Genomic DNA, 27328 nt, shown 5'->3' on the forward strand with positions numbered 1-27328 from the left:
TCAGCACAAGTGCACTCCTTAATCCCCATCACCTACTTCACCCATCCCCCTATCCTGTCCCTTCTGGTAACCATCAGTTTGTTCTCTACTGTTTCTTGATTTGTCTGTTTCTTGATTTGTCTCTTTTTCTCCCCCCACCCCTTTGCTTGTTTGTTTTGTTTCTGAAATTCCATGTATGAATGTCTCTCTCTGACTTATTTCGCTTAGCATAATACTCTCTATCTCCATCCATGTTGTTGCAAATGGCAAGGTTTCATTCCTTTTTTATGGACGAATAATATTCCATTGTATATATATATATACCACTTCTTTTAAATTTTCTTTTTATTTATTTGAGAGAGACAGAGAGAGGGAGCACAAGCAGGGGCAGAGGCAGAGGGAGAAGCAGACTCCCCACTGAGCAAGGAGCCTGACACCAGGCTTGATTCCAGGACCCCAGGATCATGACCTGAGCTGAATGCAGACATTTAACAAACTGAGCCATCCAGGCACCCCTTCCTACTTCCTCTGTATCCATTCATTAATCGATGCACTCTTTGACTGTTTGCCTAGTTTGGCTATTGTAGATAATGCTGCGGTAAACATCAGGGTGCATGTAGCCCTTTGAATTAGTTTTTTGTATTCTTTGGATAAATACCTAGTAGTGCAATTGCTGGATCATAGGGTAGTTCTATTTTTAACTTTTTGAGGAACCCCCATACTGTTTTCCACAGCAGCTGTCCCAGTTCGTATTCCCACCAACAGTACAAGAGGGTTCCCCTTTCTCCGTATCCTCTCCATTACCTATTGTTTCTTGTGTTGTTGATTAAGCCATTCTGACAGGTATGATGTAGTTTTGATTTGCATTTGATTTCATTGTAGTTTTGATTTGCATCTCCTTGAAGGTGAGCGATATTGAGCATCTTTTCATGTGTCTGTTGGCCATCTGGATGCCTTCTTTGGAAAAATGTCAATTCATGTCTTCTGCCCATTTTTAAAATTGGATTACTTGTTTTTTTGTGTGTTGATTTGTATGAAAATTCTTTATGTATTTTGGAGACTAACCCTTTATTAGATACATCATTTGCAAATATCTTCTCCCATTCAGTAGGCTACGATTTAGTTTTGTTTCCTTCATTGTCAGAAGCTCTTTATTTTTATTTAGCCCAATAGTTTATTTTTGATTTTGTTTCCCTTGCTTCAGAAGACAATTCTAGAAAGAAGTTGCTATGGTTATTGTCAAAGAAGTTATTTCCTGTGTCCTCTTCTAGGATTTTTATGGTTTTGGGTCTGACATTTAGGTCTTTAATCCATTTTGAATTTATTTGGTGTAAGGAAGTAGTCCAGTTTTTGTTTTTTGCACATAGCTGTCCAGTTTTCCCAACACTGGTTGTTGAAGAGACCATCTTTTCCCATTGGATGGTATTTCCTGCTTTGTTGAACATTAATTGACCATATAATTGTAGATTCGTTTCAGGGTTTTCAGTTCTTTTCTATTGATCTGTTTTTGTTCCAATACCATGCTGTTTTGATTACTACAGCTTTGTAATATAACTTGAAGTCCAGAATTGTGATGCCTCTACCTTTGTTTTTCTTTTTCAAGATTGCTTTGGCTATTTGGGTTCCATACAAATTTAGGATTGTTTGTTCTAGCTCTGAAGACTGCTGTTGGTATTTTGGTAGGGGTTGCATTACATGTGCAGATTGCTTTGGGTAGTATAGACATTTTAACAATATTTGTTCTTCCAATCTATGAGCATGGAATGTCTTTCCATTTCTTTGTGTCACCTTCAACTTCTTCCATCTGTGTTTTATAGTTTTCAGAGTACAGGTCTTTCATCTCTTTGGGCAGGTTCATTCTTGGGTATCTTATTGTTTTTGGTGCAGTTGTAAATGGGATTGATTCCTTAATTTTCTGCCGTTTTATTATTAGTATATAGAAATGCAACAGATTTCTGTACATCAATTTTATATCCCGTGAATTTGCTGAACTCATGTATCAGTTCTGGCAGTTTTTTGGTGGATTCTTTGGGGTTTTCTACACAGAGTATCATGTCATCTGTAAATTGTGAAAGTTTTACTTCTTCCTTGCTAATTCGAATGCCTTATATTTCTTTTTGTCATCTGATTGCTGAGACTAGGACTTCCAGTACTATGTTGAATAAAAGCGGTGAGAGTGGACATCCCTGTCTTGTTCCTGACTGTAGAGGAAAAGTTCTCAGTTTTTCCCTATTAAGGATGATATTAGCCATAGGTTTTTCAAATATGGCCTTTATGATGTTTCCTCTAAACCTACTTTATTGACTTTTTTTTTTTTATCACAAATGGGTATTGTACTTTGTAAAGTGCTTTTTCTGCATCTATTGAAATAATCACATGGTTCATATTCCTTTCGTTAATGTGATGTATCATGTTGTTTGATTTGTGAATATCGAACCACCCTTGCAACTCAGGAATAAATCTCACTTGATTGTGGTGAACATTTTTTTTTTAACACATTGTTGGATTCAGTTTGCGAATATTTTGTTGAGGATTTTTGCATCTATGTTCACCAGAGATATTAACCTATAATTCTCTCTCTCTCTTTTTTTTTTTATGGTATCTTTATCTGGTTTTGTTATCAGAGTTATGCTGGCTTCATGGAATGAATTTGGAATTTTTCCTTCCTTTATTTTTTTGGGGAATAATTTGAGAAGAATAGGTATTAACTCTTCTTTAAATGCTTGGTGGAATTTACCTGTGAAGCCATCTAATACTGGACTTTTGTTTGTTTGGAATTTTTCATCACTGATTCCATTTCTTTGCTGGTTATCAGTCTGTTCAAGTTTTCTATTTCTTCCTGTTTTAGTTTTGGTGATTTATATGTTTCTAGAAATGTATGCATTTCTTCTAGGTTGTCCAATTTGTTGGCATATAGTTTTTCATAATGTTCTCTTATAATTTGTTTTATTTTTGTGATGTTGGTTGATATTTCTCCTCTCTCACTTGTGATTTTATTTATTTGGGTCCTTTCTCTTTTCTTTTTGGTAAGTATAACCAGAGGTATATTAATTTTATTAATTTTTTTAAAAAATCAGCTCTTAGTTTCATTGATCTGTTCTGTTGTTTCAGTTCCTATATCATTTATTTTTGCTCTAATCTTTTTTTTTATTTTTTTTTAAGATTTTTTTAATTTATTTATTTGTCAGAGACAGAGGGAGAGAGAGTGAGCGAGCACAGGCAGACAGAGAGGCAGGCAGAGGCAGAGGGAGAAGCAGGCTCCCCGCCGAGCAAGGAGCCCGATGTGGGACGTGATCCCAGGACGCTGGGATCATGACCTGAGCCGAAGGCAGCTGCTTAACCAACTGAGCCACCCAGGCGTCCCTTTTGCTCTAATCTTTATTATTTCCTTCTGCTGGTGTTAGGTTCCCTTTGTTCTTTTTTCCAGCTCTTTTTTCCAACCTTACATTAAGTGTAAGGTTAGGTTATTCATTTGAGATTTTTCTTGCTTCTTGATGTAGTCCTTTATTGCTATAAACTCCCCTCTTATGACCACTTCACTGCATCCCAAAGATTTTGGACACTTGTGTTTTCATTTTCATTTATTTCCATGTATTTTTCAATTTCTTCTTTTATTTTCTGGTTGGCCCACTCATTTTTTTAGTACCATGTTATTCAACTTGCATGTATTTGTGGTCTTTCAGACTTTTTCTTGTGGCTGAGTTCTATTTTCACAGCATCGTGGTCAGAAAAAGTACATGGTGTGATTTTGATCTTTTTAAATTTGTTGAGGCCTATTTTGTGACCTAATATGTGATCTGTTCTGGAGAATGTTCCATGTGCACTTGAAAAGAATATGTATTCTGCTGTCTTAGGATGTAATGTTCTGAGTATATCTGTTAAGTTCATTTGCTTCTGTGTGTCATTCAAAGCTGTTGTTTCTTGTTCTGTTTAGATGATCCATCCATTGATGTGAGTGGGATGTTAAAGTTCCATAATATTATTGTGTTATTATCAATGAGTTCCTTTATCTTTGTTATTAATTATTTTACATATTTGGATGCTCCTGTATTGGGTGCATAACTATTTACAATTGGTGTATCTTCTTGTTGGATCGTCCCTTTATGATTATATAGTGTCCTTCTTTGCCTCTTGGTACAGTCTTGTTTTAAAGTTTAGTTTGTCCAGTGTAAGTATTGTCACACTGGCTTTCTTTTAACATCTATTTGCGTGATAAATGTTTCTTTATCCTCTCACTTTCAATCTGCAGATGTTTTAAGGTCTAAACTGAGACTCTTGTAGGCAGTGTTTGATGGTTATTTTTTTTTTAATCCATTATGACACCCTGTGTCTTTTGATTGGAGCATTTAGTCCATCTACATTCAAAGTAATTATTGATAGGTATGTATTTATTGGCATTTTATTACTTGTTTTGTGGTTGTTTCTGGAGATTTTCACTGATCCGTTCTTTCATGTTTTGCTGATTTTGTTTGGTGATATATTTGGATTACTTTGTCTTTATTCTTTACATGTTTGTTTACTGGTTTTGATATATGATTACTATTAGGTTTGCATATAACCTCCTCTGCATATAGAAGTCTATATTAAATTGATGGTTGTTTAAGTTTGAACCCATTCTTTTCTCCTCTTCTCCCCATGTTTTAGGCACCTGTTTTAGGCATATCCTTTTTTTGTGAATTCTCTGACTGATTTTTTTACAGCAATATTTTTACTGTTTTCGTGTTTCCCACCTTTATATATCACTTTTGGTCTCTCTTTTCTACTCAAAGAGCCCCCTTTCGTATTTTTTGTAGGGCTGGTTTAGTGGTCATGAACTCCTTCCATTCTTGTTTGTGAAACTTTTTATCTCTCCTTCTATTCTGGTGGGGTCTTTGCTTGATTTGGGGATCAGGGTAATACTGTCTTCATAAAAAGAGTCTGGAAGCTTTCCTTCTGTTTCTATTTTTTAAAACAGCTTCAGGAGAATAGGTATTATTTTTCTTTGAGTGTTTGGTAGAATTCCCCAGGGAATCTGTCAGGTCCTTGGCTCTTGTTTTTTGGGAGGTTTTTGATCACTGCTTCAATCTCGTTACTAGATATTGGTCTATTCGGGTTATCGATTTCTTCCTAATTCAGGTTTGGAAGTTTATAGGTTTCCAGGAATGCATCCATTTTTACTCAGCCTTGAAAAAGAATGAGATCTTGCCATTTGCAACAACATGGGTAGAGCTAGAGAGTATAATGCCAAGCAAAATAAGCCAGTCAGAGAAAGACAAATACCATATGATATCATTCATACATGGAAACAAAACAGATGAACAAAGGAAGAAAAAGAGACAAACCAAAAAACAGACTCTTGATTATTGGAGGACAAACAGATGGTTACCAGAGAGTTGGTGGGTAGGGGATTAAGGGGATGAAGGGGATTAAGAGTCACTTGTCATGATGAGCACTGATTAATATATGGAATTACTGAATCACTATATTGTACACCTGAAACTAATATAACACTGTATGTTAACCACACTAGAATTTTTTAAAAAATCCATCAAAGTAGGAGAAGAAAATGTAGTGAATATTTCTGTTATATTGGAGAAGTTTCTTTCTTTACATAATGTTACTGTTAAAATTCAAAAAGGAAAAGACAACTTTGGGTATCTGGATGGCTCAGTGAGTTAAACATCTGTTTTCAGCTCAGGTCATGATCTCAGGCTCCCTGTTCAGTGGGAAATCTGCTTCTCCCACTCCCTTCGTCCCTCCCCTCCACTCATATTCTCTCTCACTCTCTCTCTCTCTCTCAAATAAATAAATAAATAAATATCTAAAAAAATAAAAAAAGAGAGAAAGACAGCTTTGATTTGCCCAAAATTAAAAACTTATGATAGAAAAGATAGTATAAAAATGGGCAAAGGACAAGTAAATAAATGTGCTTGGAAGAAGTATTTTCAATTTCCCACATTAGAAAAGGAGTTAGTTTCCTTAATGTATCTTTATATATTTGTTTACTGTATATATGTGTGTGTGTGTGTATGTATATATATATAAAATACTATATATAGACACTTTTGCACATATATGTTTAAAAATTATCACCCCCACTCCCACTAGACAATGGACAAGGGACACAGTAGGCAACTGAAGTAAAAGAAATATAAGCAGTTGGGGCACCTGGGTGGCTCAGTGGGTTAAAGCCTCTGCCTTTGGCTCAGGTCGTGATCTTAGGGTCCTGGGATCGAGTCCTGCATCCCGCTCTCTGCTCAGCAGGGAGCCCGCTTCCCCCTCTCTCTCTGCCTCCCTCTCTGCCTACTTGTGATCTCTGCCTGTCAAATAAATAAATAAAATCTTTAAAAAAAAAGAAATATAAGCAATCATTGAACATGTAAATTGATTTTCAACTTAACTAATTACAGCAGTGCAAATTTTTTTCAAATTTCGTTTTCTGTCTTTATAACTCACAAAATGATTCATCCCATGGTTCATCTTTAGTGTTTATGAGAAAATAAGAACAAAATCTGTTTTTTTAAAGATTTATTCATTTTAGAGACAGAGAGAGTGTGGGGTTGGGGTGGGGGAAAGGGACAGGGAGAGAGAGAGTCTCAAGCAGGTTCCCTGCTGAGCACAGAGCCCGACCTGGGGCTCCATCTCAGGACCCTGAGATCATCGACTGAGCAGAAACCAAGAGTCCGTCCTTCAACTGACTACACCACCCAGGTGCCCCAAGAAAATGAGAATTTAGAAACAAATCAATATTCTTTATTCAGTGTCTTTGACAATTGTTCAACATATTACTGGTGTGTAAGACATTGTTCAAAATAAAGTTAATTTTGAAAAAATTATGATTTGTAAGATTGCCTGTATTACTAAACTGAGAGTAGCCAGTAGTTTAGAATAAAAGATAATCAGTAGACTTATAGTAGAAATAGTGCCCTAATATTACCTTGCTTTTTCCTACATAATATACTTCATTTTTGTTTGGTTCGTATTATTATCTCTAATACATGGCACATTATATGCTTAAAGATGATTTATGAGGAATCAGTTGTTTTTCCTAGTTCAGGAGAATAACTTTTAAATAGAAGGCAAGAAGATAAAGTTATGACTGAATCTTAAGAGAATACATAAATGTTTAATTTCCATTTTTTAGTAAGGATGGAGATGATAAGCGGAACCCCGTGATCATTCATCGAGCCATTTTGGGGTCAGTGGAGAGAATGATAGCCATCCTGTCGGAAAACTATGCGGGGAAGTGGTAAGTAATACAGAAAAGAAAAACTGTCTATCATTTTGAAATATCCTATCTAACAAGATAGGATTACTGCAAAAAAAAAAAAAAATTGGTGGCTCCTGCATTGTAATTAGCAAGTATCCAAACAGCGAGTGGTCAACTCTTATTGAATCTACCAGGTCAGGAAGCCAAAACAAAGAAGACAAAAGCAGTGTGGCCTAAAACCGTATCATTTACCTTTCAGGGCATGCGGTAGAATTGAAGAGTTATCTTTTCACCTATGTCAAGCCCTTTTAAATATCTAATTGCGTCTGGTGACCCTGCGAGTACCATTCCACCTCCTGCTGAATGGCCATCCCTCCTTCAGCCCGTGTTGTTCACCTCCTGGGGGTCCCCAGTCAACATGGGGACAAAAGCACCTAAACCTGGTTCAGAAATGGCTCTGAATGATACTTTGGCACAAACCCAATGAGGACAGCTACAGTACCACTTAGGAAAGAAGTGTGGCAGGGAAATGAGTGTATCTCACAGTCCTCTTCCCTTGGAAGGCAAAATGGCCAGACCCATGGAGTTACAGCCTTGCCTGGGCTCCGGTGACTGCTTTGACCTAGAAGTAATTCGATTGGAAAGTAGATGACAAGTAGATTTGGGGGAGAGGAAGGTGGATCATCACTCAGAATGGCCCTTGAAGGTGCGGTCACCCACCCCAAACCCTTACTGTGGGTTGTTTTTAAAGATTCAAATAAAGGAGGACCCATTCTAGGGTTACCATCAGCTTCATTCTTCCCCTAGTGACTGCTCCGTGGTTCATGAACAAAATGGCCACTTGCAGATTCGGGATCAACAACATGCCCCCCCCCCCCAAGTTCCACCTGGCTATGCCTCTTCCAAGGCCTCAATCTGCCATCAGTAAGGGATCAATCCTGACCCCTTCTATGGAACCATAACCCCGGGGAACCATCAGCTTTCTGGTTCCTTCTCATCATGCAAGTGCCAGTGACTTGTCCTTGCTGGAGAAAAGATCAACTCTGGAATTTGCTTAGCTCTTCCTTCCTCCCATGCCTCTGTCAACAGCACCATGTAAATACTTACTTGAGTCTTGACTGTCAGAAACACAATAACGCTTCTGGCCCTGGAAGTAATTTTTTTAGCAAAAGAAGTAAGGTGTCGAGCTGACGTTGTGAGATTTGCTGGTATTACCATGCCCCCGAGGCAGCTCGCCTTGCTGGCAGTCGAGGCACCAGGTGGCAGGTGATCCATCTTGTGGTAGTGGCATCCAATGGCAGGTAGAAATGCTGCAACCCAGCAACCCCACGTGGTATCTTCATCTCTCATCTCATTTTGAAGAAATTGACTGAGATCTGCTCATGCGGTTCAGTGCTGATTGACTTCTGTGCTGCTGTTGCTGGGCACTGTCCCTGTAGCTCCCATTGTTGGCCCTGGGCGCTGGATGTCCTGCTCGTGTCACTGCCACAGGTCCCTCCCAGAGCTCCATGTCTCCGCACCACCCCCACCAGAACTGACTCCATGTAGTCCCTCCCCCCAGGGACTACTCTGTCCCAAATCCAAGCACTGGCCTTGTACATGCCAGATCACGTACCTGGACTCGAACCTGTCTAGGGCAGCTGGGAAGGCAGATGTCCAGGCGGGTTCTGCAAGGTGGGAAACTCCCCGAGCAGGGAGTCTTTAAGAGGTCCTGAGTAGCTGGAGTCTGTGTGCATCCCTGAAGTTTTATTTGTGACCTTTGAGAAACGTGCTTAGGTATCATGGGGTGTTCAAGCTGTTAAAGTTACAGGTAAGCCAAAAATACAGATATGAACACACATGCTACCTAGGTATGAGTTAACACATCGACATTTCTTTATGGTTGATTCTGTTTTAAATACTTTAATGTAGGTAAGAGATGGTGGGGTCTTACCCTAGAGTCGTGGCAGTGAATGTGCTCAAAGTCTAAAAAGAACTAGTGGGATCAGGAGATGGAGGGGAGAAGGAGGTGGTGCTGTGCACTCAGTCCTTCATCGTGCAGACTCGGGGCACGGGCTCTGCAAGCTGTCGGTCAAGAGTTCAGACACCTGCCTGAGATGTGGTTGACGCCTCCCCAAGGGCTCAAATAGCAGTTGTTAAAATGTGGCTCCCCTGGGGATGGGGTGAAGACAGAGCTCAGAAGGAGATGTTTACTTTTCACATATCCAGTGTATTCCCATGTTTTCACCACTGTATTCCTATTTTACTTTTATCATTTACGTTATTCTGCTTTTGTAACTTAAGAATATATAAATATTCATAAGGTGCCGCCACGTAGTAGTTCCCACTGCATTTCCTTTCACCTTCAAACGAAGTCCTGATGAAGAAATATTTCCCACATTAAACACTGCTTATACCCAACTTCCCATCTTTTTTTTTTTTTAATTTTGAGATCATTGTAAATTCACATGTAGTGGTAAGAAATCATCGAGAAAGGTCCAGCATACCCTTCCGTCAGTTGTCCTCAGTGGCAGCATCTTACGAAACTCTATGCAATATCATGACGAGGAAATTGACTTTGATACAATCCACCAACCTTATTGAGGTCTGATGAGCTCACAGGCACTTGTGTGTGTGTTGAGTTCTACAGAGTTCTATAACTGTGTACCCACCATCAGCTAAGACATAGGACAGTTCTGTTGCTTACGAGGACTCCTCGTGCTACCCTTTTATTGTCACGCACCTCCTATCCCACCCCCATCAGCATCCCCCGATAGCCACTCATCTGTTCTCCAGCTCCACAATTTTGTCATTTCAAGAAGGTGATGTAAATGGAATCACACAGTGTGCAACTGTGTGTGACTGACTTTAATCACTCGGTGGCATTCCCTTGAGTTCCATCCAGCTCGTTTCACGTCTCAGTGGTTGGTCCCCTTTCACTGCCGATAGTGTTCCATGGTGTGGATGTACAAGTCTGACCATTTGTCCATTGAAGGACATTTGGAGTGTTTCCAGTTTGGGGCCATTATAAATAAAGCCTCTGTGAACATTAGTGGGAAGGTGTCTGTGTGAACATGTTTTCATTTCTCTGGGATAAGTGCCCAGGGGTGTAATTGCCCGGTGGTGTGATACGTGATGTTTAGCCCTTCCTCCCAGTGGCTGACCTGTTCCACCTTCCCTTTCCTCCCATAATTCCCAGCTTCCCCTTTTGTGTCCCCTGTTGCTTTTTTTTTTTTTTTTCCCCTGTTGCTTTTTAGCTCTCGATGTCGTTTGGTTTACTTCCACACCACTCTGCTGAGTCTGCTCTCTTATGAAGTCTTACTTTTAAAAAATCTTTAGTTATTTTTTAAAATCACATAATACTTGATCATCATTAGATTTTGAAAATACGATCTTATATATTTTTCAGGCCTTTCTGGCTGTCTCCTCGTCAGGTAATGGTCATCCCTGTGGGGCCAACTTGTGAAAAATACGCACTGCAGGTAAAATCAGAGATAGGAAAGTACATAATCATCTCAGCATGTCGTCTGTGGAGGTTATTGACTTGGAATGTTATTTGTGCCTTAAAATATTGCATAACTAATACATTACGTTAGCAACCTGCATTTTCAGTAATTGAGAGTAACATCTGAGTCACATCTCTGCAGCTGGGTCAGAACTACTTTGTTTCTTAATGTTTTTGAGAAATTGGGCTTTTAAAACCTCTCCTATTTAAGTTATTCTTTTCCACAGGCTCTCTTAAGGAAGAGCACCTGTCTCTTGCTGTGTAATAGAGAACTCCAAAACTCAGCAGCCCGAGACAGCAAACATTAATTATGACCCAGTTTCTGCGAGTCAGAATCTGGGAGCAGCGAGGCTGGGTGCTGCTGGCTCAGGGCCCCTTCAGGGCCTTGGTTTGCGCTGCCGGCCCAGGCTGCCTCCTTGGGGGGGCTCACTCGCATCGTCAGTGTTGGAGGCCTCAGTTCTGCACCCTGGGGGGCTTCTCCAGAGGTTCCCTGAATATCCTCCCAACGCGGCAGCTGGTTTCCCCAGAGGGAGTGATGTTGAAGATGTAGAAGCTGTAGTCTTTCGGCTTCATCTCAGGCGTGATGCTCCATCACTCCTGCCCTTCTCTGTGGTCGCATAGAACCACCTGGTACCCTGTGGCAGAGACGACACAGGATGTGAATACCCTGTGGGTCATCTCAGAGGCTGGCTACCATAAATATCATCATAACGGAAGTGTTTTATTTTCTTGTAGGTATCCAGTGCGTTTTTTGAAGAAGGGTTCATGGCCGACGTTGACTTAGATCATAGCTGTACACTAAATAAGAAAATACGAAATGCACAGCTGGCTCAGTATAATTTTATTTTGGGTAACTTAAGTTTATATTTTCTCAAATGCTTGGGTTTTTTTTCCACTTTAATTCCAAAAAACAAAATGGTTTATCTCTCTGAACATAGTATAAACTACGTGAGTATAGTATAACCATGGGAATGGTATAACTACATGAATATGGTACAACTATGTGATTATGACAGTTTATTACCTGTCCACAAAGAACAGCCCACGGTGTTCCTAGTTAGTTGTTCTTAAATACTCTTTGTGGTTTGCTGGAAGAAGAGTTGTAAAACCTCACATGAGTCCTGTGGGATGATATCACTAGCAGTAGTTAACATCTCAACTCAACAAAGAAAAAGATGTGAAAATGATTTCATCTGTAGAATTACACTCTTTATGTTTCAGTTATGTGACAGGCCTCAAATATCCTCCCTCGCTTTTCTGATTTATTACAAACCCTTGGGATTAATCAGTGGGAAAAATGCCAAATTTAAGGTGATCGAAAGAAAAGAATTTAAGTGAAAAAGTATCCTTAAGACATATGAGTACTTGGATGCAGCATCTAAAATTTTGACTTTAAAATGATTCAGAAATCAAGAGAAGCTGATCCTGGCAGCCTCCAGGCATGATATTGTTATCTCCAGTAAGTTGAGTGATTCCGTAGAAGGTAAAATAAATATGCATCAAAAGTGTTTGACTGTGTAGTAGATACTGGGATGTTTCAGTCAGGCTCCTTCTGGTGACAGAACTTTCACACCGACTTAGACAAAGATGGAATTTACTAGAAGGGTAATGAGATATCTCATGACACAGATGGTAGAATTAAATAGACCATTAGAAGAGTAACTGGAGGAAGTTACTCAACCTTTATCAGTACTGTTTTCCTCATTTCTAGCTCCTACTTTGTTTACGGTTCTTTATGCTTCTCTTGATTATCCACTATATTCCCTTTAGCTGGTCACCAGTTTCTTCCTTCCACATGGCAAGAGACAAGCCTGCATCATCCCACAGTAAGGGGCACCAGAGAGAAACTTTCTACGTACATTCCAGAAAATTTTGGTTGTCTGATGGGCCTGGGTCTGGTGCTAACCCATATAGAGTCAGGGGATCTGTGAGACCTCCCTGCTCCATTTTGTACCCCAAGACCACAATATGTGTTCATGCAAGTGGACAAGAGGAGAGGGGATTAGATGTCATTCCTTCTCTCAAGAAACACTATCAGAGGATGACTTCATGGTCATTAGATTGATAATTAGGGATTAATACTGAAGAAGAACTCAGTAAGACATGTGTCATATGACTGTTGACTTGATATTTAATAAATCACTTATTTAAAATATGTTTATTACCCTTTCTTTTCCACAGTGGTTGGAGAAAAGGAAAAGACAAATAATGCTGTAAATGTTCGAACAAGAGACAACAAAATTCATGGAGAGATTTCTGTAGCTTCTGCCATTGATAAGTTGAAGAATCTCAAGAAATCACGTACACTAAATGCTGAGGAAGACTTTTGAAGTTCTTTCCTGTACTTGCTTCTGTATAACCTTGTTTTGACCCCTAAAAATGCATTTTTCTTTACCGGTAGTACTACTTCTAAGAACTTTTTTTTTTTTAAGATTTTTTTCTTTACTTATTTATTTGTCAGAGAGAGAGAGAGGGAGAACACAAGCAGAGAGCTGCAGGCAGAGGCAGAGAGAGAAGCAGGCTCCCCACTGAGCAAGGAGCCCGATGTGGGACTCGATCCCAGGATCCTGGGATCATGTCCCAAGCCGAAGGCAGCGGCCTAACCAACTGAGCCACCCAGGCGTCCCTTCTAAGAACTTTTGACTCACTGATGGGTACAGTGAGAAAGGAGACAATGAATGAGTAGCTGATATAAAAGTTAAGCTCATTAATATGTCTGAGGACAAGCTTGGGAAATTCTTAATTTCCCAAATGCCTTGAGAGCCTTAAGTGGGAAATGTTATTTATTGAAAGAGGGTAATACTTGGATATGAATATTAGGAGAGGTCATTACTGAGATTGTGGTTTTCAAAAAATAGTCTTCAAATTAAAACCTGCAAAGCTTTTTTAAATATAAGGGAAAATCTTATTTTCTAGGACAATACATCTCAGGTATTTTTACAGTTGTTTTACTAAGGTTCACATGGAAACTATCTCTACAAAACCGGAATCGTCACTTAATTTGTTTTAATTAACCAACAGCCACAAAAGAAGCAGCTAGTACTAAATACTGGATTACTGACAAAGAACTCAGAACCTCAAATTCAGGGTTGTGGAATCTACTGTTGTTTGCAGTGTAGGTTAAGAATTGGGTTTTAATGCTTCTAATTGACAATTGTTCGTCTGTATAAAAAATAAATTCTTAAATAAAAGGCAGCACACAGTGTTTCCAGTATTTCAGCTCTGAGCTTATACCACAGTAAGCTGCTCCCCTAGAGTTAAATTACTTTTTTCATGAGATGACATTCTACTGATTTACACTGTTAACTTTAAAAATAAAACTGTCCATTATTTTACCAGCAAAAATGGGTTCATTTGGGAAAAGCAGATAATTTTATTTTGAGACATGTAAGCTATCCCAAAACCACAGACAAGTCTGGAAAACAAAGGAGAGAAGGCTGCTCTTTCACAGAGTGAAGGGGGCAGGGGGGAGTTGGGAAGGGCTGTTATAAACAAAAAGTCCACCAAAGTAAACTGGGAGTTTAAGTGTAGTGGCTTTTCATTGGCTGGGCTGTCACCCCCGCAAAGAGAAAATCTTTGGTCCTCTTGCTGGGGTCAGAGTACAGGCTCTTCCTGTTGGGGATGCAAGGTGCTTGTCTTGTAGTACAATTCTGTAGTCCATTAGGAATGGTAGGGCACGAGAGCTCCCCCTTCTGGCCTCCTGGCTCCATCTTAAATGGAGTTTCCTTCACTTCGTTCCACAATTCAAATGGATTTCTGATTTTAACTGAGAGGAATGCCTCACTGCTCAAAACCGAATTGAAATAGCTTTATGCCAATAGAGAATTTAGCTACCAATCAAGAAGTACTTATTGGGCGTTTTATCTGGCTAGACGCTGTGGAATTCAAAATGAATCTAAGACATGCTCTCTCTTCTCAACACCTTTTTTATTTAGCATCCTAAACAGTTAGTAAACAAAACTGTATTATGTATCAGACCTGTATGGTACGAAGAGGCGCAAACTGTGTGATATAATTTTTAAGGTAATATTTATGGAGGGCTTACTGTGTGCCAGACACCATTCAGTATATCCTCTTCATTCATCAAAACTGCTAGTGAAGGAGTGGGGAGTCAGAAGGCCCCCAAAAGAATCTTGTGGCAGGTGGGTGGGAAGGAGGAACGCAAGTCAGCATCACAGGACAAAGTAGGCTCTGACGAAAATAGGCGCAATCGGCCATCTGAGCACACAGGGAGCCAGAGGCCTGGGGGTGCAGCTCCCCTGCCCAAGGCTGGCCTTCTCCAAGGAGGGGCCCGTGCTTTGGGCCCTCCTTTCATATCCCAGGGTTCTCGCCCTAGTACCTCTGGACCTGAATACTTGCCAGGTATATTTACTGTCCTCTCCCAGGCTCAGAGGAAATTTCTGGAAGCGTCTTTAAAGAGTTGGCTAGTGGTGACACCCACAGCTGACCACAGAGAGATGCTGGTTGGGCACTGAGCAGGTCCTCAACGCAGAAAAGGGTGGCGTCCTTTGGGGCTGCCTGTCACAGCGCGGGGTGGGGGGAGGGGGGTGTCACGTCCCTTACTGGGGTTGTGCCACAATTTCTTCATATGCAAACAAGTACCGTCTCGATATGCAAATACGTCATCCCCACCTTCGCAGAGTACCGAGCAGTTTTCAACCTCTCTATATACATGATGGCCAACTTCCCAATCTGCGCGCCTCTGACTGCAGCCACTTCAGGCGTGAATTTCGGTCCCGGGTGACCTCCCCCAGTCGCTAGCCACGGAAGGAGAAGGGAGCGCCTCGTCCGTGGGGAACTCAAACAACCTCACAGCGTCGCGGCCCCCCACCTCCATCCCAGCGGAGACCGCGACCTACGCCGCTCCGCAGACCCCGCGCGGACCTGGCTAAGCGCCTGCGTCCTGGGCTCCCCGGGGACGCGCCTGCTCACGCCCCCATTGCCCGCGCCGACGCCCCGCCTCTTCGTCTAGTCCCGCCTCCCGGCCCGGAAGTGCGCGCGCCGGCGAGATGGCGGCTGCGGCGGTCCCATTGCGGGCGCTTCGCCGCTTGTGCCGGGTGCTGCTGTTCCTCTCCCAGTTCTACATCTTGTCAGGCGGGGGTGAGTTAAAGGCCGGGGTCCACGCGGGGTCGGGCTGAGCGGTAGCGAGGCCCCAGGGAGCTGCGGGAAGCGTCCGCGCTAGGCCCGCGGACGGAGGGCGGAGGCTGAGTGCCGGGCGCGGGGCGGCAGGTCGCTGCAGCTCTGTCTTCCGGGGGTCCTGGCCGCCCTCTCCGCGGCCGCGCCTTCCCTCAAGGACCCCGGCTCATTAGCCGAACTCAGCTAATGAGCCCTGGCGTGGAGTTCCGAGGGCTCGGGTGTCGGCGGGGGAAGCGGACCTGGAACCCGATACCACGCTTTGTTCCCTCGTTGCCCATCGATCCAAATTGGTGTAGACCCCATTGGCGTTTCTTTGTTTAGTTTTCTGGGCAGTCAAGCTGTGAGGTATTCATGAGCAGTTACTGGCCTGGTGTGGACCTTGCGTCTCAGCCACACAAACCAAGGTTTTCCTATCCCAGGATAACATGTTTCTCTAATTGTAGGATCCTTAAATTTAGAGCAGTCGCAGCCGCTGGCTCAGTCAATAAAGGATCCGGGCCCAACACGCACTTTCACAGTAGTTCCCAGGGCAGCAGGTACTAGACATTTTCTATTCTAGTAAATGTGTATATTTATATCTAGTGGTTTCTTTCTTCTTTTAGATAAAATAACTTTCCGGGTTTTTTTTGAAATTTTTATCGTATTTCAGGTTACGTGAACTAAAGACAGACACACAGATGTTTTTCTGTAGACTGTCTTGATACTGCAATACCTTTTGACGTTCCAGCCTCATCTTTTTTTTTTTTTTTCCAGTTCCCCATTCCTCATTTCTATCTCTTCATTATCTTTCCGCCTCGTTCATCAAGATCACCTTCGACCTTAGTGCTTCTTTCCCTTTAGAAAATTTCTTTTTCTTTTTAAGCCCCATCATTCCTGGGCATGAGAGGCTCCTCCCAAAGCTGTGTGAAATGGAAGGATCACAGACAGAATAAGACTTGGACTCTAGGTGTGCTTGAGCTACTGGGAGCTTGAGCAAATTACTCAACCCTTCAGCATCGCTTTCTTCATCTTTAAGGTGGTGAAGTTAGCCTGACCCTCTAAAGTCATTTTGGCTTTGCGATTTCTAAGTGTCCAACTTCAGCCACGTAATCAGAATAAAAGAAAAGAAAAATGTTATTTTGCAGAATTGACTGTGTAATCCAGTGACTTTAAGTTGGATCAGTTTTAAATGAGTCTTAGTGTGTTTTGCTAAACAGAACCTTTGTCTTTATAGTTCATCCCTTTAAAGTTCCATTATTTGAATGAATTGAAACTGACAGGTATTTTACTGATTGTTATTTGGATGTTAAGACTACTACAAGACAGGAGTATACTTGAATTTTTTTAAGGATTTTATTTATTTATTTGACAGAGAGAGATCACAAGTAGGCAGAGAGGCAGGCAGAGAGAGGGAGAGAAGCAGGCTCCCTGCTGAGCAGAGAGACCGATGTGGGGCTTGATCCCAGGACCCTGAGATCATGACCTGAGGTGAAGGCAGAGGCTTAACCCACTGAGCAACCCAGGCACCCCCATACTTGAATTTTAAAGCACAGATTATAGAGAAAGCACAAGAATTTTTTATTCTTTTGGACATTTTTGAAAGCATCTCTTCTTCCCCCAGGAATACCTGGAAATGATCGTTCTCTTAATTGATAAAAATATATTGTCCTCCTGGTAAGGTTGTCTGGGAAAAAAATTAGAACCCACTGAACAAGTTATTAATATGAAGAACTGTGTTGGACATGGGTACTATAAAACTGTAAGTGGTACTAGCAAATTAAGGCTTTTTGAAGTACCAGTGTAGAATAATGATGGAGAACATTTTCTAAAGTTGGTACCCTGTTGTACTGAATGATTTACTCTGGAGGGTCAGTGTTGTGATTACCAAATCCGTGAATTCAGATGAAAAGAATACTGGATTAGAAACAGAGATTTGGGTCACGGTTCCAGTTTTTTCACTCCGTGATCATGAACAAACCTTACCCTCTCTAAGCCTTAATTTTTCATCTTGTTACAGAGCAGATTTTTTTGAGGCCCAAACTTACATCCAACTTTGTGTGTACATTGTATGTACCTAAGTACCTTTGATTTTCATGTTCTTTGGAGGGCAGTAATTAAATTCTTTGTACTTAGCTGTTGAACTCTTGCCCCGGCTCACACAACTTGGTGGCAGAACCTTGCTTTAATGGCAGGTGTCTCTGACTCCAACCTTGTCATTTTCCATTCCAGCACAGTATTTCATTGCTAGCAGTCATGTCCCTTACCCTAGGAAATTGTTTTTTCCTGTGGTGCTGATCAATTTTATATGAGAATAAGCTTCTCTCTTACTTTTTCACAGAAAGTACTGATATCCCACCTTATGTGATGAAGTGTCCAAGTAATGGTTTGTGTAGCAAACTTCCTGCAGACTGTGTAGAATGCAAGACAAATTTCTCCTGTGTCTATGGGAAGCCTGTCGCCTTTGACTGCATGGTCAAACCTTCTGTTACCTGTGTTGTAAGTACTGCTACTTACTAATTTGAAATAAACTCACTGTAAACCTCAGGCTCTAACTACAGTTTAGACTGGACCGTGGGGGAAATCCTGAAAGAGAGTGAAGAGAGCACTCTGCATTCCACAGGTAATATTTTAGGAGCAAAAGTAACGTGACCAGAAGACTGAAGCTTCCATTTCCAGGTGAGGTTTGGTAACCAGGGTTCAAATGGCAATTTCTTGACAAAGGAAATTGGAGCAATTATCAGACTCCTTATACAGAAAGTCAGAAATAGAAAAGGCTCACGTGCACTGTTGCCTATTAGAAATGACCCTGTTACGGTCATCACACCTATATCTTATCTCTTGATATTTTGCCAGACAGGAAGGGGCCTAGGAAGGCTTTAATAGTTGGTGTTCCATTGAGTGCTCTAGGGATGCCTGCTTCCAAGCTGCTTGACTCTGGCTGCCTTTAGAATCACTCCTGGAACCAGCCCCAGGCCTGCTAACTGTGCATAGGGCAGGGAGACTCAGGTACCTGCATTTTTAAACTGAACCGGGTAAATTATTGCACATTCCCCCTACTGCACTCACCTGCTGGGTGAGAGGAAGCATAGAAATGATTGATGAAGTCGTGTTTTACTCTTGGCCTTGCTGAAACTAGCTGTGTGGCTTATTAATCTTTCTCTTGTTAAATGAGAGAAATGAGCAGATGGGCCCAGAGCAGCTTTTCCTAAAGTGTTTCTGTGAAACCCTACTTTTGGGAAATGATTGTGGAGGAAGAAACAGATTCCATACAACATCTTCTCTTGCAGACCTCTTTTGACTCGGCAGTCCTAGTGTTTCTGTCGCTTGAACAGGGTTCCTTCCCCCTCCAGTCTTTGGAACTTGGTATGTGGAGGGCCTGATTGGAAAGTTTCTTACACCCTTACACTCTTTTCTGTAATTTTCCTGGTGAAGTCTAGTATCTGTGAGGGGGAAGGAAGGCTTGACTTCAAAGGGGAAATAAGATTTTGTGCTGTCAGTGTCTGAATTTAATTTTCAGGAGCTTAAGTATTGCTGTTTTATATTTTGTATAAGCACACCGGAAAATTGAGCTTCAGTGCCAGATGGTGTTCTTGACTTCCCTTGAATTATTAGTCTTTGGGGCTGAATCTTGCATACAGTATTCTCCCTAGTTACCTGATAGTGAAACTTACTAATTTGAAGGCTTTTAAAAATGTTCTTTCTACCTGAAACTAATGGAGCACTGTGTGTCAGCTATACTCCAGTGAAAAAGTTAAAAATGTTACCTCATGGGTCTGACAGATCGTAGGTACTTCGTGAAGAATGGGAAAACTCTGACGGTCCGGGGGAACTTTTCCAGAATTGTGGTTTGCCTCAGCGGGCTTTGATGTTCACTCCCAGCACTGGTTACTGAGTGAGACAGGATTCTCAGTTTCTTCCTTCTTTAGAAGTTTCCAACATAAACGGTTTCATTTAGTAGGAAATAGCAGAAGATAGGAAAAATAACAAAGGTAGAGAGAAGTTGCAGAGCTTAAGGGAAATTTCTGAACTCCTCGGTCATGGTGCCTGCTGCTGTCCTCAGCCCCTGGCCGAGATGTGTCCTGGGCGGGACTTTTTCTCTCCTCGACCTCCTCCAGGAGCTTTCACATCACCTGCCTCCTCTCCTGGCCAGTGACCCTGAGTCCTGTCAAAGCCCAGGTACCCCGTTCTCAGGGGTAGGACTTGGAAATGTGCCCAAGAGAGCGTGGTCTGTCTTGAAAGTGGAAAGCAGGAGAATACGTGAATTGGCTGCCTGGAGCATGCTGGGACCTCTGTTGCCTGGTGAGCCAGGGCAGTCACGTCTTTTCTTCATTTGTTTTATAAAGATCTGTAGGGTCTCTTCTTGGTAAATAAGTTACCATTTCTGGAAGGAATCATCCACGGCCATCCGGTGCAAACGTGCAGATGCTTATTTTCACTCACCTGCACGTGCATGCATGCAGGTGCCTCCCTGCCCCCTGTTCTTTTGAACCTAAGTGGCAAAAAAAAAAAAAAAAAAAAAAGAACTCTTCTAGTCCTTCTCTGGACATGCTGAATAAAGATCCCCAGGCTAAGGGAATCTGACCTGGAATCTTTTACAGAAAGAAATGTAAAAACCCTGCATCCCCTGCCGTGTCTGATCCCTCCTGTTACAGTTACGGTGGTAACTGTCCAGCCAGTTGATGTCTTCTGGAAATGTGCTTGTCAGAAATGTTGCTTTGCATTACTGGGAGAAGCTATCAGACTGCTAGTGTATCTGAAGCGGGTGTAATGCCTTCCCATGGGTTCGGGGTTCTTAGTAATGACAGCTGTTTCAGGGAGGGAATTGCCTACATCAGATGGTGCCTCCCCCAGTTTGGGTGTTATTCATAAATGCAGTTTTGCACTGATCAGAAAAGTTAGTAAATTAATACTTTAGAGATGACTGACCATTTAAAAATGATTTTGAAAACTATTACGTTATAATGTCAAGTGGGGAAAAAGGATACAAAATACTTTCAAAATTGCACTTACATAAATCTGTATTATAGGAATTAAAAATGAAAGATTAAAAGTTGTTCTCTCTAGGGGTGCCTGGGTGGCTCAGTGGGTTGAAGCCTCTGCCTTCGGCTCAGGTCATGCATGATCCCAGGGTCCTGGGATTGAGCCCCGCATCGGGCTCTCTGCTCCACAGGGAGCCTGCTTTCTTCTCTCTCTCTGCCTGCCTCCCTGCCTACTTGTGATCTCTCTCTCTCTGTCAAATAAATAAAATCTTTTTTTAAAAAGAAGTTGTTCTCTTTAAAGAGGTTACAGGCTTTTTCCTGTAATTTCCAAAGGTGCAACACGCAGCATGTGCTACTCTTACAAGAGAAAACAAAATAATGATTTTTTAAATTGAAGTTTAGCGCCAACAATGAACATTTGTTGAGTCTCTACATGTGGCTCTTTCAAAGTGGAGAGTGATTTTCTGGGGTGACCTGTTTGTTGATTATACTGAGTGGAGGTGTGAGTAGCAGTAGCGGCTAGGAGGTCCTGGGCCCCGGTGAGGATATTAGGGAGGATTTGTGACTCGGCCACCAGCCCATGTGTCGTGCTTTTGGGAGCACCAGACTGGGTTTCTGCACATAACTGGCAGCTCATTGACCTTGAATAGATGTACTCATCTGTCCTTCCAGCTCCCTGTGACTCTGGAGCTTGATAAAATACATTTTCCCTTAACTTCTTTTTGTACCCATGCTCATTATGAAAAATTTAGCCAAGTGAAAGTGGTAAAATACGCTTACCATCCTGGAATAACCTTTGTTATTTTGATGTAAATTTATGTAGATTTTTCCCCTTAGGCATATATATTTTGGGGCATGTGTTTTTAGGATGATAGGATCCTACCGTATACGTTTGTTTTGCATACATACTGGTTTGGTACCTATTTTCCTCCCACCTTCTGCTGGTATTATTCACAAGTCTTTTAGGATCCTTGTGCCTTGTATTATTATTGACATATTCATGAACTATTACAATTGATTCACTCTGTGTCCTTTGGCATACAGGATCAAGACTTCAAATCCCAAAGGAACTTCATCATCAACATGACTTGCAGGTTTTGCTGGCAGCTTCCAGAAACCGATTACGAGTGTTCCAATTCCACCAGCTGCATGACGGTGTCCTGTCCCCGGCAGCGGTACATGGCCAACTGCACCGTGCGGGACCACATTCATTGCCTGGGTGAGTTGGAGTTCAAGGAGATTCATGAGCAAAATACTTTTCTTTAAGCTTATGTATGGAACTTTAATTAGCAGTTTGAGAATGAAATTTAAATTTTTTTTTAAGATTTTATTTTTTTATTTGAGAGAGAGAGAGGGAGATTGAGCATGAGCAGAGTGAGGGGCAGAGGGAAAAGCAGGCTTCCAGTGTGGGGCTCGATCCCAGGACTCTGGGATTGTGACTGAGCTAAAGGCAGACGCTTAACTGACTGAGCCACCCAGGTGCCCCTATTTATTTATTTTTAAGATTTTTATTTATTTGAGAGAGGGGTAGTGTGAGTGAGGAAAGAGAAAGAATCTGAAGCAGATTCTGCACTAAGCGCAGAGCCCAATGTGAGGCTCATTCCCAGCACCGTGACATTACGATCTGAGCCGAAACCAAGAGTCAGACACTTAAGTGACTGAGCCACCCAGGCGCCCCAAATTTAAACTGTTTAAATCAGAAACATTTATTGGCACTTTCTGGTTACAGCAGGCCTCGTTAATAAACTCAGTGGTGACAGATGGTAGCTACACTTGTGGCCGGCGTGGCGTAACAGAGTTGTTGAATTGCTTCCTGTGTTGTACACCTGACACAGGAGTGTCCACTGAACATGGTGTGTCCACTGAAAGATAAAAAATAAACTCAATGAACTAAAAAAAACATCCAGAAAATATGCCATTCTCGTATCTTTTAAAATGTAGTATTTGCTAACGGAAGAAAGAGTGTGTAAGGTATGAAGCGTGACATGTCGTAGTAATGTTTTCCCCAAACAGCCGACGAGAGCGGTGTGCTGGCACCGCAGCTGAGTGCTCTCCTGCCCCGGCTTGCCCCGGCTGCTCTTGAGAGGGGACCACCTGTGGATGAACTTTCTGATCATTTGCTTTTCTTTACATTTTGTGTAGTTCTAGCACATGTAAATAATAACCTGTGAGACATTAGTCAGTAGGGCGTGTTTTAGACTTCTGTAAAATAGTAGTCTGTTTATGGTCTGTCCTTTTTCTTTTCCTCTCAACTTTATGGCTCTAAGATGATCCGTGTGTCTTCTTTACTTATTGTTTTTTGCTTCTGTATAATAATCCGTTGTAAGATTCTATCATAGTTTCTTTCTTCTATGTATTTGGGTTATTTACAGTTTTTTGCTCTCCCAGGCTGTGGTGCTCTTAGAGTTTTTGTACATACCTCCTGCTTGCACGTGTATAGGCGCATGTCTAGCGATATACTCTCTAGCATGTATTATTTTCCAAAATGCTTGAACAGTTCCCTTGCCACCGTTGGTGCATAACTGTTCTTGATGCACATGCTCTCCAATACTTACTATTCAAAAATATTGTCTTTTTCTTAAAGATTTCTGGGAATTCTTTTATATTTTGGATAATAACCTTTTAGTGTGCCTGAAATTCTTTCCCAGATTTTAAATAACCCCCCCTCCCCCACTTTTTTGGAGTATCTTTTGGATAGAGCTTGACTTTTTTTTTTTTTTTTTTAAACCATAGCCTTTTTATTTCCTATACTTTCTTTTAAAAGTTGGAAGTTTGCTCTTTCACAGAGAGGCCTGTAATCCACGTGTAATTGCTTTCGGTGTATGTTGTGAAGTAGACTCAGGTCTCCATTTTTCCCCACAGGGATAGCCAGTTGTCTCCAATCTGTGTGTGCCCTGTGTCCCACAAGAAGTGTTTCTGTGTGCCTGGGCTGAGCTCTGTCTCCTTTCCCCTTTGCTTGATTTATCTGTTTGATAAATAAGACCACACTGTTTTGTTTACCCTAAACTTCACCTGAGTCCTGATAGCTTCACGTACTTAGAGCTGTAACCCTTACTTAACTGACTTAAGCATTAAGTGTATGCTTATCGTTGGTAAGGACTAACTCTTTACCATTCACTGTAGCAAACTTTACTTATTGTAGAGAGAGTTGACTTTTAGATTTTAAATTACAAGGCCACTAGTCTCTTTGTAAGAATATTTTTATACTGAGTGTTTTCCCTTTTTTTAAGGTAACCGTACCTTTCCAAAGATGCTGTACTGCAACTGGACTGGAGGTTATAAGTGGTCTACTGCTCTGGCTCTGAGGTGAGCTTGGCTACGAGCAAGTTAAGGATGCTGTTTGGGTTTCGTGGGATCAGTGGAATCTTCCAGATGTTGAGCTCAGCCGAGTCTCTCCTTAAAGAAACTTAGAAAGCTTAAGATTCTTTCATTGTGTGAGGGAGGCCCTAGGAAACATGGCTGCAAGAAGTCATTTAGATGATCAGACCAGTACCTTCATGGACATTAATGGCAGGATGTTTGCTTTTCTCCCAAGATATCTGCACATTCTAGAGATGCCCATTGGAGTCATTATTACAGATTAGAACCAGTCAGGGTTTCCCATCCTGGGTGTACTGTGAGTCAGTAACATGGTATATACTATTTAAAATAGGTGGGTTTATGATTTGTAGTTTTAATTTTTAGTAACTTCATCCTTTATTATAAAAACTAACATATGCTCTATCCTAAAAACTGGAAAAATTGAGATAAAATAAAACATGAAAAATCACCTCTAATTTCACCATCCAGAGATAACTGTGGACTTAGAATTTTAACATAAAAATGTGCTTGAATTTGTTAAACTTTATAGCAGTTTGGGGGGAAAAACTACTAATTCTCACCCCCAGAGGGAAGGGCAGGTTGTGATGCTGGTTATTCACTAATTAAAAAGTCAAGGCATCTACAGTTGAAGGTTTGGTGCTAGAGCCCGAGACCCTGTGGGCTGTAGTGTGACACTCGAAGGGTTTCTCACCTTTGTCACTAATGACATCCAGTCCAAATAATTCTCTGCTGTGGGGCCAGTGGGGCGGTTAGCAGCATCTCTGGACTCGACTGGCTAGGTACCTCTGGCACTCCACGGGGTGATAATCGAAAATGTCTTCAGAGACTCCCAAGGTGCCCCTTGTTGAACAGCACTGCTTTAGGGTTTGGGCTGGGGAGGGGCAGAGCCCGCCTGGCGGGAAGGCCCAACTGGAGAGTAAAAGAATAGTCCAAGGAAGAAAATTTGATAAACCAAAAATGAGATTTGATAACTAGCCATCGTCTTTGTTAGCAGTCGTTGAAATGAAAATGAACAACGGACTTTTTAATTTTTTTTAAATAATCTTTTTATTTTGGAATAACCTGAGACTTACAGAAAAGTTAGATCATTCCTATACCCCTGTCACCCGTCTCCCCCTCGACTCTTCACATCTCACATTACCGAGGTACATTTCACAGCTTGACTTTTAAAAAAATAAGAACTGTTTTCTTTTCAGAGCTCAACACAGTTTCTTTCAGAACATTCACTGAATGGGATAATGGCCAGGGTTTGCTTCAAAGTACTCTGGCACAGGGGCGGGGGTGCTTAGAGACACAGCAGGGCTGGCCACATGCTGATCAGTGGTGGAGCCGGGTTGGGGCTACTGTTCTCTTCACCTCTTACTTTTATATGTTTGGAAATGTTCCATATAAGAAGCTTGAAAGAAGTACAATGGGAAGTTGTCCGAATATTGTTAGATCTTAGAATTTGAAGGAACCTTAAGAGTCACTTGTTCTTAACACTCCATTTTTGGAGATGACTGACAGTTCAGATGACTTGATCTGGGGCAGCCCATGGTGGTGGGCTTCCTCGTGACCCCACTTCCGGACTCCATGTTTGTGTCCTGTCTGTTGAACTGGCTTCCCACTTTGTTCCCCTGCATGTGCCATTTTCAAGACTGGAAAGCAATGAGAGGGATGGATCACTTTTCTTTAAAAGAGAAACATTAGATTTCAGTACGGTGAAAAATTTTATGTTTACCTTTGACATTTAGACAATCTTCTTGCCCATGATTATTTGGTGTTGTGAATTTGGGAAGTAGATGTTTGTGCCCTCACGAAGGGTTGTGATCGTTTGAGGCCCTTTCACATGCATGACTTCGTGCTGGTATCGAGCCACAGCTGGCTGTGGCTGGTAGGTGGCTGATGGACTCCCCTCCCATAATCCTTTGCTCTTGCAGCATCACCCTCGGTGGGTTTGGAGCCGACCGTTTCTACCTGGGCCAGTGGCGGGAAGGCCTCGGCAAGCTCTTCAGCTTCGGTGGCCTGGGCATATGGACGCTGATAGATGTCTTGCTGATTGGCGTTGGCTACGTGGGACCAGCAGATGGCTCTTTGTACATTTAGCCGTGGTTATGTGCTTCAGAGAGGAGCAGTGCTTTGATATCTCTTTGCCGGTAGGAGTTGATGTGCTGTGACTAATGTATTTATATGTTTTTAATGTACAGCATCTGTACTTTGCCTGCCTTGATGAAGGTAAAATAAAACAAAACAAACAAAAAAAAACAAACCATGCTTGTCTGGAATTTGTTATTTGCCTGAAATTTTTTTTTTTCTGTGAAAAATTGAAACTTACTCATCGCTTCTTGGCCTTTTGGCTAAGATCAAGTGTAAAAAATATGAACTTACTTAAACTAGAACAAAGCTGCAGTGACTGAAAATCTGCTTAAGTCCTATGACTTCAGTGTTAGATTAAGTCGGTATGTCACTTGGATCTCCAGCCTTGAAAAGATTTTCAGTCACGATTGCAGAAAGTGGAATGTGTTTTTATTCTTCAGCTAAATAAAGTTCTCTACCTGACTTCCTTCTATAAGTTTTGGGGTGCACCATCTCTAGCCTGGTCTTTATATATGACGCTTGAAGTAAACTGCAAAACTTTTGTGTGTAATTGCTCTGGTTTGAATTTTGTTAGTAACGTATTTTCAAGAGTACTGGAAAGTTAATAAAACTACAGGTTCCTTTAAGAAGTATGTATAGATCTGTGTTCTGTATTAAGACGGAATCAAGTAATTGTAACAGCTCTGAGGTAAAATGTTTTATTTTTCAGAGCCTTACTCCATTTCAACAGATTCAACACAGTTGACTGGCTCATTGAGTGAAAGTGGAAGTGTTGAACAGTGTGTTTCAGTCTGAAAAATATTTTGAGTCTTTATAAATCTGTTGTAGACCCTTTCATGGAAAGAATTTTTCAAATGCATTTTATTTAAGGTTTCCTTTGAAACATTGAAAAATTCTTAGCATTTTCCTTTCAACTTAAGAGTATCCAAGTATTACTTTTAAATATCTGTGTTAATAAGTAGAAGGCTTAACCAGCTTATCAGATCCAGAAGCTATGAAATATTTTTTAGCATATTTTTGTAAATCTCATGGGAAAAAAAGGCATCTTTTCTTCACAAGATTATTAATTACAGTTTACCTATAAACTCCTGGGGAACTGAACCGCTTTGGTGTGGTAACCTGCCAGCTCAGAAGGCTTCTTTCGAAGCTCAGAATCTCCTAAGGAGGGTTTTCTCGGGCTAGTTG

The 27328-nt window shown here is 41.4% G+C and overlaps 2 protein-coding genes across 4 annotated transcripts in view; both read left to right on the forward strand.

The window, feature by feature from the left end:
- Nucleotides 1-13099, forward strand: part of TARS3 (threonyl-tRNA synthetase 3) — a 59343-nt gene extending 46244 nt beyond the window's left edge. For both annotated transcript variants that reach the window (XM_032835978.1, XM_032835980.1), the window contains 4 exons: nucleotides 7103-7207; nucleotides 10557-10629; nucleotides 11388-11502; nucleotides 12834-13099. In XM_032835978.1, coding sequence (XP_032691869.1) covers nucleotides 7103-7207; nucleotides 10557-10629; nucleotides 11388-11502; nucleotides 12834-12982 — 442 coding nt within the window. In that variant the 3' untranslated portion in view covers nucleotides 12983-13099. The remainder of the gene's footprint in view (nucleotides 1-7102; nucleotides 7208-10556; nucleotides 10630-11387; nucleotides 11503-12833) is intronic.
- Nucleotides 13100-15644: 2545 nt separating this feature from the next.
- TM2D3 (TM2 domain containing 3) lies at nucleotides 15645-26308 on the forward strand. Of its 2 annotated transcripts, XM_032835981.1 has the most exons (6): nucleotides 15645-15752; nucleotides 16232-16324; nucleotides 18106-18263; nucleotides 21791-21965; nucleotides 23977-24052; nucleotides 25987-26308. In XM_032835981.1, the coding sequence occupies exons 1-6, from the start codon at nucleotides 15662-15664 to the stop codon at nucleotides 26150-26152; spliced, it is 759 nt and encodes a 252-aa protein (XP_032691872.1). In that variant the 5' UTR covers nucleotides 15645-15661; the 3' UTR covers nucleotides 26153-26308. The 2 variants fall into 2 exon arrangements, with proteins under 2 accessions (XP_032691872.1, XP_032691873.1); XM_032835982.1 differs by lacking the exon at nucleotides 16232-16324.
- Nucleotides 26309-27328: the final 1020 nt, after the last annotated feature.

The sequence above is a fragment of the Lontra canadensis genome, unplaced genomic scaffold (assembly GCF_010015895.1).
Source record: "Lontra canadensis isolate GAN:19392208 unplaced genomic scaffold, GSC_riverotter_1.0 scaffold89, whole genome shotgun sequence".
NCBI classification, from domain to species: Eukaryota; Metazoa; Chordata; class Mammalia; order Carnivora; family Mustelidae; genus Lontra; species Lontra canadensis.

Excerpts from the sequence above, each read along its gene's own strand:
- TM2D3 (XM_032835981.1), top strand. The coding sequence starts at position 15,662 with ATGGCGGCTGCGGCGGTCCCATTGCGGGCGCTTCGCCGCTTGTGCCGG. Across the intron at positions 16,325-18,105 it reads AGTAGTTCCCAGGGCAGCAG|AAAGTACTGATATCCCACCT; the intron begins GTACTAGACATT and ends ACTTTTTCACAG. Across the intron at positions 21,966-23,976 it reads GGACCACATTCATTGCCTGG|GTAACCGTACCTTTCCAAAG; the intron begins GTGAGTTGGAGT and ends CCTTTTTTTAAG.